General features: G+C 41.7%; 1 protein-coding gene across 1 annotated transcript in view; it reads left to right on the top strand.

Moving 5' to 3' along the window:
- AGBL1 (AGBL carboxypeptidase 1) overlaps positions 1–12,230 on the top strand; it is a 289,485-nt gene that overhangs the window by 40,887 nt on the left and 236,368 nt on the right. The window contains exon 6 of the mRNA XM_074836939.1: positions 6,645–6,682. Within this exon, the coding sequence (XP_074693040.1) occupies positions 6,645–6,682 (38 nt within the window). The remainder of the gene's footprint in view (positions 1–6,644; positions 6,683–12,230) is intronic.

A 12,230-nucleotide genomic window follows, 5' to 3' on the forward strand; every position in this document is an offset into this window, starting at 1 on the left:
CTTAGAGTTAATAGCCATATAAATCTGTAGAGATGGGGAGGAAATACTGTTTAGTATGCATTTAATTTCTGTACATTTTTTTTTGTTTGCTCACTAATTCTATTCAGCAAAATGAATTGCATCACAGAGGTTCCATAGAAGATATATATTTGTAGTAAAGACAGTGTGTGCTTTTTCCAGGAAAAACAAAACAAACAAAAAAAAAGCTGGTCCCTGGGATTGAAGTAACCGTTAGAAAAGGAGTGTGTGATTTTTATTCCCTTTCATTCAGCATTACACTGAAAGCACATCTGTGCACAACAGCTGGATCTCCAAACTCCACCTGTTGGCAGTGTGGGGGACATTGCAAGCTGTGAACAGGCTTTGCCTTTAGCGTAAATTTTAATGCCTAGCTAACAAGCTGGAATTAAAGTGGACATGATGATGGGTGTTTTTGCATAAGTCCTAGACCAGCAGTGCTATGAAAATGCCAGCAGCATAAGCAGCTTTTGCCCACCCATATTTCCAAGACTTGTGAAGCTGATGGTTTTAAGCCTTTAAAAGAAAACAAATCACTGTGCAAATGCCTGCATATTTAAGATCTGTATTTCTGGGCCACAAGGGAAATGACTATTCAAGGCATCTGTCTCAGATGAGTTCTACCTTCTGGTAGGATTTATAAAGCACCTATTGCCATGGTGCCTACATGTTGTTACTAAATGTGTCTCAGTTGTCAAATGTGAAATTGTCTTTTGAGTGAGTTGCTCTGTGACTGTATAAACTTCAGTAGTTAAGTACAAGTCCCAGGGGTTGGAGGCAAAATGCAGCCAGACAGTATGTACACTCAAGGGCACTTAATTCCTCCCAGAGACAGGGGCTATGGAAGCTTAGGGAATTTAAGCCTGTAAGCTGTAATACCTTGAGCCCTCAGTCAGGGTTCCCATTGTGCTAGATGCTGTACAAATATATATTGCATGGTCACTGCCCCACGCTGCTTGTGATATAAATAAACATGACAGCAACAAGTGAGTATACTGCGAAATAGCAGGGTGAAGGGCAAAAGGAGGGAGCATGGGCTGAAGCAATATGGGTTGCCGGGAAGGGGCAGAACCTTTTCTTACATTTCTATAAAAATAGTGCTTTACTTCTTTATCCAGGTGTGATTGTCTTTAGGAATTAGATCAGGTGTCAAGTCGAAGAGGTATTTAATGAAGCACCAAGGTATTGGATTTTATTCAATAATTTGAAGAGGATGTTTTATGTTTAAGTATATAAAAGGTACAGTCTCATGGGACAAGGAAGGCTAGTTAAATTATTTGGGGGCTGATTTGCAGAACTCTTTTGTATCATTCCTTTGTTCAGTCATCTGTCTTCTCTGTTGTTTCCTGTCCATAGTTCCAAGCTAGTCCTGAACAGGAGGGCACCAACATCAATGTGTCCTGTGAGTCTTAAAACCCTTCCATGAAGTCCACCATGCATCTCTTCTGTAGAGAGGATTTTCATTTTCAGGAGTTTTTTGTGGTTTTTTTGTTTTTAATACTGGGGTGGAACAGAAATAAATTATCTATTCAAGCGACAGAAACAAAGGCACAGCGTTGTCCGTCATACTGCCCAGTGCTACAACCTGTAAGGTGAGATCAGAGTGGAGAAGAAAACTTAAGAGAGATCCCAGCTTTCGGTCTCCTCTGCAGTGATTTCCAGCTAACACTGTCCTGGTAGCTCAGATCTGAAAGGGTGACCCTAGGCATAAGATTCCTTTGTCTAGGCTTTTTAGCAGTCTGGTTTTACTGGCTAATCCAATTGTGCTTTGGCTTGGGAAGAGGAGTTTTTCTTTGTTGTTGCTCCTGGTTCCTAAGCACAGGATCTGGAAGTTACATTTGTCTATCTGTCTCCTAGTTGTATTCCTGCCCTGATATTCAAGCTGCTGACTTGGAAACACTTCAAAGATTTCCATTCTTCACAGTGACTGTCTCGACTGCTACTACAGGGAGTTTTTAATGTTTTCTGATTATGGAGCAGCATTTATTATTATGCCTTTTAAGATAGGGCAACTTTATTTATACATCCCTTTTTTCTGAAATATATAAATGAGTCTCCTTTGAGATACACTGGGACTGACAAAACAGCTAAGATTTCACTAACGTATTACCACAAAGAACAGAAAATCGGAGGAAGGCATCTGGACAGATTTGGCAGGTTTTCTAATGATTTCTTCCCCCCCCCCCCCCCCCCCCCCCACTATCCCTTCTTGAGACAAATGCAGAGTTCTGCACTGGGCACACTATCAAATTCTCTGGTCTAGCATATGGCTCATCAAGTCATCTTTTTTGTGCTCTTAAACTTTTCCTCCTGTTCCCATCACCCTCCTCCCCATCCCCGTCCTTGCTCTCATGCACAATTTATTATCCCCTTTCTCTCTGTCTTTCTGTCCCAGGCTTACTCATCTCATTATATCTTCTGATGCCAGAAAAGATTCTGTTGGTTTGCCATATGGTGTTAAGAGGTGCCGATATTATCGCAAACACCATTTGCCTGGCTTCATGTAAGCCTATTGATGCATCCATCAACTTGCTGCTGTTTTCAGTGAAAGTCCATTCTGCATTCTCTTCTATGACTTCTTATTTTTTTCCCATAGGGTGTTTTGTATGTTTGAATTTGTTCAGCATCAAAGATAGGTAATATTCTGGGGATACTTGCTGACAGCTGACTTAAAGTGTAAATTACAATGCTGAATTAAAGTCCAAACTTCAAACACATGCAGGTAGATAACTCTTTACACAATGTAGGTGTGAACTCCTCTTCCAGCATAATTGTGGATGCTAAGAGTCTGCATAAGTTCAAAGGTGTCCAGGCAAATATATGGAAGTAAAATCAACTAAGAGATAAAAAGCCTCCCAAAGGCACCATTCCTAGCTTATGAAATCTCTGGACTGCAAATTACTGGAGTCTGAGTCTGTTCTGGAAGTTCTAGTACTGTTTTTGCTGTGGTCTTATATGCTTCCCTTGGCCACTGTTGGCCACAGGGTACTAGACTATTTGGACTTTCAGTTTAAGCTGGTGCAGCTGCTCTCTTCTGGCCTGGCTAATTAACTTTGTGCTCAGAATACCTATTTCTCATTTCACTTCCATTTTATCTATGGTTAAAATGTAGGGATATAGGACTACAGTCGTTCCTGGGTCACTTTTTTTCAGACCCTTTCCTCATTGGCAACTAAGCCTAACAGTCCCATTATAAGCAATTCAGGCTCCCTTTTCAAAGTCGTTAGGTTGTTCATCCCATTGCTGCCAAGAGGATGTTTCAGAGCTTCATTTTCCAGTGCTTAAAACCCATCCTTTAATTTCGAGTTGAAATTTATTCATGGCCATTTCATACCCATTTGTCCTTGTGCCAACTTTGTTCTTTAGCTTAAGTAGCTCTTTGCCTTCCTCAGTGTTTACTTCTCCCCCACACAGTTTGTCTATGGAGAACAAACAAGTCACCTCTTAACCATCATTTTGCTAAGGTTACAAAACTGTGATCTTTAAGACTCCTCATGAGATATGTCTCTGTTACCATAATGATTTTGTTAACAGTTTTTTGCAGTTCCTTCTGAGTACTGCACACAGCTGTTCAGGTGAAGCCTTGTATGAAAATGTTCATGCTTTCCCTTCTCCACTGGCAGTGGTTTTCCTGAGACATGATCTGTCCTTTTCATGGTTGTCACCCTGCCGGGTCATGCTTGTCCTCATCCTCTAATGGGGTCATATATCCAGGGTGTCCTACTCATTTCCAAATTATGACCCCTTGCTCAAAACAGCAATTCTTACCCTAAATGTGTAACCTTGCACTTTGACTATTACATTTCATCACATTTCTATTGCTTCAGAACTCAAGAACATCCTGTTACTCCTGAAAGATATTCCAAACTCCCTGATATTGGCAGCAGCTCCTGACTTCACACGGTCAGCAGATTTTGTTAGCATACTCTGACTTTTTGTGCCAAGGTCATTAATGAAAAGATAAAATAAGATCAGTCTCAAAACATCCCTGAGGACTTCCACACATAACTTCCCTCCAGACTAATAATTCCTCTTTTGGCACAACTCCTGTCATTGCCTCTTTAACCAGTTCCTTACCCATGTTGCGATTCTTACACTAATCCTCAAATTCTCTAGCTTGGCTAATAATTTCCAGAATGGCACCATATCAAATGCTTCATTGAAGTACAGATAAATGAGATCTACCACATTTTCTTTGTCTAGAAAGATCGGTTATCTTATCAAAGAAAGATATCAGATTAGGCTGGCTTTATCTACTCTTGGTAAGTCCATTTTATCTCTTAAACCTGTTTTATCTGTTTTGCAGTTTACCCTCATGTCTTCAATTATATTTCATTTGAAAATTTGTTCTAAAACAATACATACTATTGAAGTCAGTCTACTGGGTCTGCACCTACTTATGACTAACTGTAGAGTACATTCTGTAGGACATACAGAACACTGCGTGTTGCCTATGCCAAAACCCTTGTGACCAACTGAGGTACTTGAAGAGATGAAACGTGCTGGTTTGGTTCCACTTTATTGCCGTACTATGTACAGGCAGGGACTGAGATGAGGATGTGTCTAGGCTGTTAGATGGGGATGTGGGAAATCCAACTAGCTCCCTCCAGACCAGCTCCCTCCAAGCCTGGAGAAGTGACATGGAGTGGTCAAGGCTGTTGAAGGGCCAGCTATGGTATGGCCAGAAAGAGTTTAGGTCTTCTGGGGCAAGTGTGATGAGGAATTAGAGAGAATGGGGACTCAAAGATAGTAGGAATCGGAGATTACACTGAAAACATGGTTTTTGGAGGTCTGTGGTCCTCTGAGGATGAATGAAGTTGTCTGGATACAATGTGGTTTACAGATGCCCCAAAAGTATTGGAGAATCCAGATTTACTGATTGGTTGATGGGAGGTTTGTTGACAGTGTTGGCATTATGACAGTGATATAGCTCTACTGAAACTCTTAGCAATGCTCATAGGGACCCCAAAATAAACCAGATGCCTACAGGAAATCTTTAGATCTCTTCTGCTTGAAGCCAGAAACATTCTGGTCCTTCCTTCATTGCTCTGATCTGCTGGGATGTGATTGAGACATCACCCTACGCCTGCAAAAATGTAGTCTCCTTTACAAGACACATACCTGAGTGTGAGCTTTGGGAGATGCTCTGAATGGAATTCTAACGTGCTTAGAGCTGTTTACTTTGTTCCAGACTTTAAACTCAGGGAAGGACTGAGTGGTCATGCTGAATAGCTAATGGATGGCAGTATTCCTTCCACTAGCTGAATGATTGTTGTTTAGGTGGAGTTAAAGAAGCAATGAGAGCATGACTGTGCTTCCACTGGTGAGATTTTTAGCTACTGATTTCCTGTTCTATCCGTATTTTTGTGCATTTCTTTTGTAGGTTGTTTGTAATGAATCTGTCAGAGTTCATCAACAGCATTATGAAGGAATGACATTAGATAGGGATGTTGATCCAACATCCGCAAGAACCAGCTCTTGAATCTCTCTTGGTCTTGGCTACTCTTAGCATACACAATGAAGAGTAGCTTGGTGACAAAGAATATTTTTTTTTTTGCTGCAGGATGATAATTGGCTCAGTATGGAAGTTAATACGATTTTATTTGGGGATTGGTTTGTAAAGAGATTACATTTTAAGAAATCCTTGGACATGGAGGGTTTTGTAGCTGTATTTATATAATCAGCTATGGACACTTGAAACTTCACAGCAGTAAACCATGTTAGAACATGGATGATCTTGCTCCAGAAGAATATGACTGGAAAAGAAAGTCTGTGGGGCTGGTGGGATGGAGATTATACAACACGAGGAAGAAACTTGCCTCCAGATAGTGGGGAGCAAGGATGTTGCAGTTCAGCTTTTCAAGCTGCAAATGTTAGTGACCAGCTCCCATTCAAACCAGTGCTATACTGATTCAGGCAGGTTGAGTTGCTTACCTGCATGCTGAAATGACGCAGAAGGTCAGCAGAAGTCTGTGTATCTCTCCCCTCTAGCTACTTACTCTCTAAGCTCCCTGGGGCAAGCAGTCTTACCACAAAGTTTTAGCGTATTTCTTACAAGTCATGATCTGAGTGGGCACCTTTACATGCCACTGCAATGCAAGACATTGTTATAATTAGAAGAAATTATGTTTTCAGTTAAAGTTGGTGGGAGGGATGACAGGGGTAAAACTTGTTTTGGGAAAACAGAGAAGGGAATGGAATTTGCTTGGTAATACTGACATGGATGCCCCAGTTTGATGCAGAAGTTATCGTCTACTGATGTAGACAGAAGCACTGGTATATGGAGTGGGCATGTGCTGAATGTCTGATACAAAGAAATAGCTCTGGGGCAGCAGTTTAAAGACTTGTTTCATTACTTTGGATATGTGGGTGTTGCTTTAAATTTAATGGTCACTACAAATCAGTGTAACGCTAAAGCTAGAGGGCTAAAGGCCTTTTAGAGTAACTGAGTCAGCTGCAGAGACTGGATCCTCTACTGGTGTAAAACACTGCAGTTCTGTCAAAGTCCATCATAAGCTGTCAATTTAGACCAGCTGGGAAGCCTGGCCCAGAAGACTGTGAAGTTGAAGGTTACAAAAATTATCGAAGAAATTGACATTATTTCTTCATCTCTCTTCTTTCCCCAGGGCAGCCATTGAGGCTTTGGCAGCTTTGCTGAAATCAAGTAAGTTTTGTTTTTTTTTTTTCTTCATTTTCTGACTTTCTTTCTGTGCTGTACTACTGGACAGAATGATACTGTTGAACCTCATTTTAACTTGGTACCTGCTCTTCCCTCACTCCCAAAGAGCACTGCTTAGAGAAGAGACGCAGTAATGCAGCAGTTTCCTGTATGTCTAGCTATGATTCTTGGAGCCCCATGTCTCTGTGGACACACAGCTCTATGGGACATGGTGCCCTAAGTCCCAGGGAGCAAGCTGCTGAGGAAACCAGACAAGACCCTTATTTTGAGTATTTAGGGAACAGTGGTTTTCCTGGGGCTTGGTACAGTGGAAGAAATGGGGAACCTCTCCAGCCAGCAACAAATACTTATTGCTCTGTTCCAACATCACTGGAGAATGGGGCCAGAACCTGTCTGTCCTGTGGTGCTGTTGCACTATGTGCTTACCTGGTAACAATGATGCTGTTGGCAAAGGCTTGGAGAACTTCTGTAGTCCAAAGGAGATGTCCTTATTCTCCCTTGCAAGCTTGTGAGGTCTGATAATGTTCAGACAGGGCTGAGACCTAGTGACTGCCGGGGTACAGCCCTGCTACGGGAGGCTGTGCTTAGCATTTGCACCAACTGGGGAATGTTGAAGACCTTAATGTGGTTTCTCAGTCACACACTGCTTGCGTGACTGTTCCTGAAAAGAACATGCTACCCTTTTTTGCCTTTATCCCATCCGAAAACACTTAGCTTTTTATTACCAGAATTTAATAAAGGTTTGATTAAGAAAGAGCACTCTACTATTGCAGACAATATACTCTACAATAAATCACAATAGCGTATTGTCCTTCTCTCTCTCTCTTCCCTTTTCTTCCCCTCCCTCTTCTCCTTTTCATAGTATTAAGAATAAATGCACTTGTGAAAAATTGTAGCCCTAGAAGCAGTGCTTAAATGAGCATGCTGCAATGGGATCGTGTCTGAGTTGCAGCAGCTCAAGTGATGAATTCTGAAATAATGCCTCAGTATTAACCTTGCTGCCTAGATTTAAAGGTCACATTATTGCAACAAGGAAAGACCTTCTGGTTTGGGTGCTAAATCTTAATAAGGTGGTTGTGGCACTATGCCACAGCTGATTGCAATACAGAAGCAAAATTAGCCTTCAGAGTAAAAAGAAATTTACAGAGAAGGCTGAAAAAGTGGAGCAAGAGCTGAAAGCTCATCTGGCAGCTTGAGCTTTTCTCCTGCACTCCTGTTTTATGGTAAGTATTAGGAATGGAAAGTGAAATTCTGTTGTCCCAAGATATTTATAGGATAAGTTTTCTACCTGGAGGCTTGTTCTGGGTCTAGAGATGAGAACAGTATATTGAAGTGGATGACTAATTACTAAGGAAAGCTGTGAAATGTAGTTTCCTGGGGACTTGTAAACACATGTTGTGAAAGTTGTGGGGAAGCTGAGAGTGATCTAGGGAATCTCAAAGAATTGCATTCAGCTCCAAATTCTCCCAGCTGTTTTTCTCCTGGAGTGAGGTAAGTTTTTAAAGCCATTTACTCTTAGAAATTTTCCATGTGACTCTTCTCAGCCGATTTAGGTTGTGAAGGCATCTTGGTTGGTTCTTCCTTTTACACTTTCTATGCTTTAGGAATTGCACAGAGGGTTTCCAGTACTGGAAGAACACACTAATCATTCTGGTTGGTTTTTCAGGTGCTTTCACAGAAGGTACAAAAAATGAACTCCAATGAGAATTTAGTCTATTGACCAAATCTGTCCATACACTGTCACTCTGGTTGATCACTGTGATGTACGGATTAGGGTTCTCATGTTCATTTGTACTGTTGGCCATTGCAAACACAGGCATTGCTTGGGAGAGACATTTCTTTATTTTGAGACACCCTTCCTAGTTTGCTGTTATGTGTCCTTTTCTCCTTTATCACTCACAACCAAGCAACATTGTTCCAGCAACACCGGCTACTGCTTCCATGGAAAACATGATTTTAGGGAAACACATGGTTTATTTTCAGCTGATGTTCTTTTAAGGCACTGGAACTGGGATTTGGGAAATGGTGCCGATACTGTGCCACTAAACAGAGCACCACAGCTCACAAGTCAGTCTGAACTGTGTTTTCTGATATTTTCTGCAGTCTGATGCTGAGTGGTCAAGAATGTCTTTTATTTTTCTCCTTGTCCTGTGGCTCAGGACACAAGAAGCTTCAGGCTTCTGGAGTAGACTGCTCTGGTAGCTGCATACAAATGAGCAGGCTGTGTCTTTTGGGAGGTGTGGGTTAGGACATATGAAAAACAGCTCTGGTTCTTCCAAAGATAAATTCACTATGGCTGGATAAGAGTTGAAATCTTTTTCATGATTGCATCAGGACAGCTTTGTCACAGTTAACTTATTTATGCCTATGACCTTAGTGCCTTTGAATGGTGCAGTGGTTCTTAGAAAGTTAAAAATCAAATCTGGTGAACGCTATAGCATTTGAAAATTGCTTATGAAAACAAGGGGTAAAACTGTACATGGCAAAGCACCCAGAAGCCTGTTAGCATGTTTCAGATGGGATACAAACTAAATGGGAGGTAGGAATCCTGGAATGTGCTACAGTACTGAATTAGTGGACTGATTATTGTGAGCTTTTCTGGAGACTTGCAGTAACCCACTTGCTGGGAAATGGTGGTGAAATTCAATTTTGCTGGAGGTGAAGCCTGTAAAAGAGAGAGGGCAAGAACCCACCCATTCTTGAGGGTCTCCCTGTAGGGCTGTTGTATCCTTAAGTGTTTCAGCCCAAAGCAAGCACGAGGGTTATGGTTATATACAGAGATGTGTTGGAGCGTAAGTGTCCCTCTTGCTTTTGGCAGCGAGCCACAATGGAAAAACACACACAGTAATTTTAAAGGGAGCAGGCAGATGGCAGTGTGTCTCCCTGATGGATTCAGAAATATTCAACTTCAGCTCCTCAGGCTTCCATAAGCTCTTCTTGAGACTTTGACCACCTGCAGAGCCAGGGGCTGGCTAGAAACTCTTTGGCCTCTGTCTCTTTCCTAACAGCTGAAGCTAAATGCCCCGTTAACAGGTGTGTAACTGTAAGAAGCAAGATCTACCAGGAAAGATGGCATCAGTGTAAGAAAAAATTACCTTTCTAGCTGTACCTGGGAAATACTTGCTGTTGTGTTTCAGAGGGGGAAGTATAAGATTGTCCAAAGAAATAAGTGATGTGACACTACAGACTTGTGCTTCATCTACAACAGGGAAGAAATACTTGCAAACCCAGGGCAAAACGAGAGTGACCTTGGTTGTTCTGTTCCCCTGTACATAGTGGAAATCAGTAGTAGTCATAGAGATGATGAATAATGAAGGAATAGGAGTTTAGGTCCCTTCTAACAACAGTGCTGCATCTTTCTATCAGTGGAAGCTTGGATTACTGATATGGAGAAGATGTTTCTTGCCTGACCATCAGCCGGTCTCTCACTCCTGACTTATCTCTTTCCAAGCTTCTCAGAGTACTTCACTAATCCTTGCATGCTACTCTCCCAGTTGCTGTTCTCCACCTGTCATGCCCACATGTATGCAGCAAACAGCTCGTAGCAAGTCCTTCCTCCATTGCCTTGCTGGTATTTTTATATCTGTCTCTCCACCATGCTGTTAACTCCCTCTGACTGAACTACATTATTATACAGGCTGAACATGTTGCTTGGTAAATATCTATAATGGTGCTGAAGTGCCATGAGAGCATCAGGAGGTTTTTTAGTCTTCTCTTGGATGTTACAGTCAAGCTTTCCAGTGTTAACACCTGTCCCTTCTTCCTTCTAGAAGCTTACTACAGCCCAGGGTGGGGATGAGGGGTTAGACACAGATAACTGCAGATAAACTGAGGTGGGATGAGGCACAGCTTCCTTCCCAGAGTCTCTTTTCTGTCCCAGGGTACACCTACCTTTTCCAGCCTCTTTTAGGCTTTGTTCTACTTCTCTGTACATCTGTCTTCGTACCTTGCTTCAATTCTGTCTTAAGGCCTGGGGAGCTCATCACTAAGCCCTGCTTTGCCTGAGAGAGGCCCAGGTGTGGAGGGGGCATACGCCAGCTGGAGCCTGTTTGAGCAGTGGTGGAAGGTCAGGGCTGCCCTCCATGTTGCTCTTAGCCATAGGCTCTGTTGCTTTTAGTGAACTCATCCCCCCAAAATAAAACAGGCAAACCATTCCCAGTTTTGGAGGAGTGGAAGAAAACTGGACATCTGCTATATAAGCAGAGACAAGTGCATATCTAGGGGTTTGCAGGCTGAAGGTGGAGTAATGGAGCAAACTGGACACTGCTGCTCAGCACCTTGAGCCACACGGTGGCAATGTTATTATAGGGATCCCCACTCCCACTGGCGCTTAATCCAATATTTATTTTTTGTAAGTAATTTGTTTATCAGCAGGTTATTTTAATCTAATTTTGGTTGTATTTGTTATTCCTGACTATCTGTACTTCCCAGAATTAGCAGCTTGCATGTCTTTAAGGAAATTAGCTAGAGCTGATCTCAGAGGCATTTGTTCAGCAGATATTGAAGGAAAGGGCTAGGGAAACAGGCAGGGCCCTTGTTGCAATGCTTGCCTAGTAAAATTGTAATGGGCAATTTAAAAAGACAGGTTGTGGTGATCCCCTGATCATGCTTATTTCATTAAGCCAATTCTGTGTGCTAACAGCAGTTATTGCCGATGGCCTTTCCCCTCTCTTCCTATATCTCTTCCTTCCTCCTTTTGTCTTCTTTATTCTCTTGCCTTCCCTTCTCCCCCCCTCAGCCTTGCATCTCTCATTTCCTGTTCTTTACTTCTCATCTTCCATCAACTAACCTTTATTTAACCTTTCACCTGCTCTTTTTTTTCATCAAAGCAGAAGGATTATGTCTTGTGGCTATTGGGATAAAATAATCAGTGTCGTTCTCTTCCTTTTATGCTGGCATCAAGGAGGGACATGTAACTCTGTGAGAGACAGAAAGCAATGTTCTAGCACATAAGCAGATTATGGTTTCTGAAAGGCCTGCACCCACTATGTCTGAATTAATAATGCTTTGCAACAGATCTACTGACACAGGTCTTTGATCTTTCGTCAAAATAGCCCTATGGTTAAACCATGTCAGTTCCTGTAGCCAACAGAACGATTTGCCTAATATTTTGCCAGGTACTCATTTCTCATGATCAGTTTAAGACATCATTACTTACTTTGGATTCAAGCTCCATTACCAGTCTGACCCCAAATCTATCATCACAACTTGTAGGGTATTGTGATCAGAGTTGAATTTTGCAAATAATTCCTTTCATAATCATCTAAACAAAGTTCTGTGTCTATCTTTTCTTCCTGAATTTCATAATGCAAGTAGTCTTGATTCTATATTTTTAAGTTTAACTCTTTGAGAAGAGTCACTTTATGGGGAAAAAAAAAATATTTTGAATGTCCTTTATATTCCTTTCCGCAAGACTGCTCTTTGTTCATAGCCATATCCCAAATAAAGAAACTCAGTAGTCAAGAGGAAAAGGTTGGTTTTAACTCCTGGGGCATGGTAGCTTCTCACTGTTATGCTCCTCAGGGTGGGTATA

The sequence above is a fragment of the Strix aluco genome, chromosome 12, assembly GCF_031877795.1.
Source record: "Strix aluco isolate bStrAlu1 chromosome 12, bStrAlu1.hap1, whole genome shotgun sequence".
Classification (NCBI taxonomy): Eukaryota; Metazoa; Chordata; class Aves; order Strigiformes; family Strigidae; genus Strix; species Strix aluco.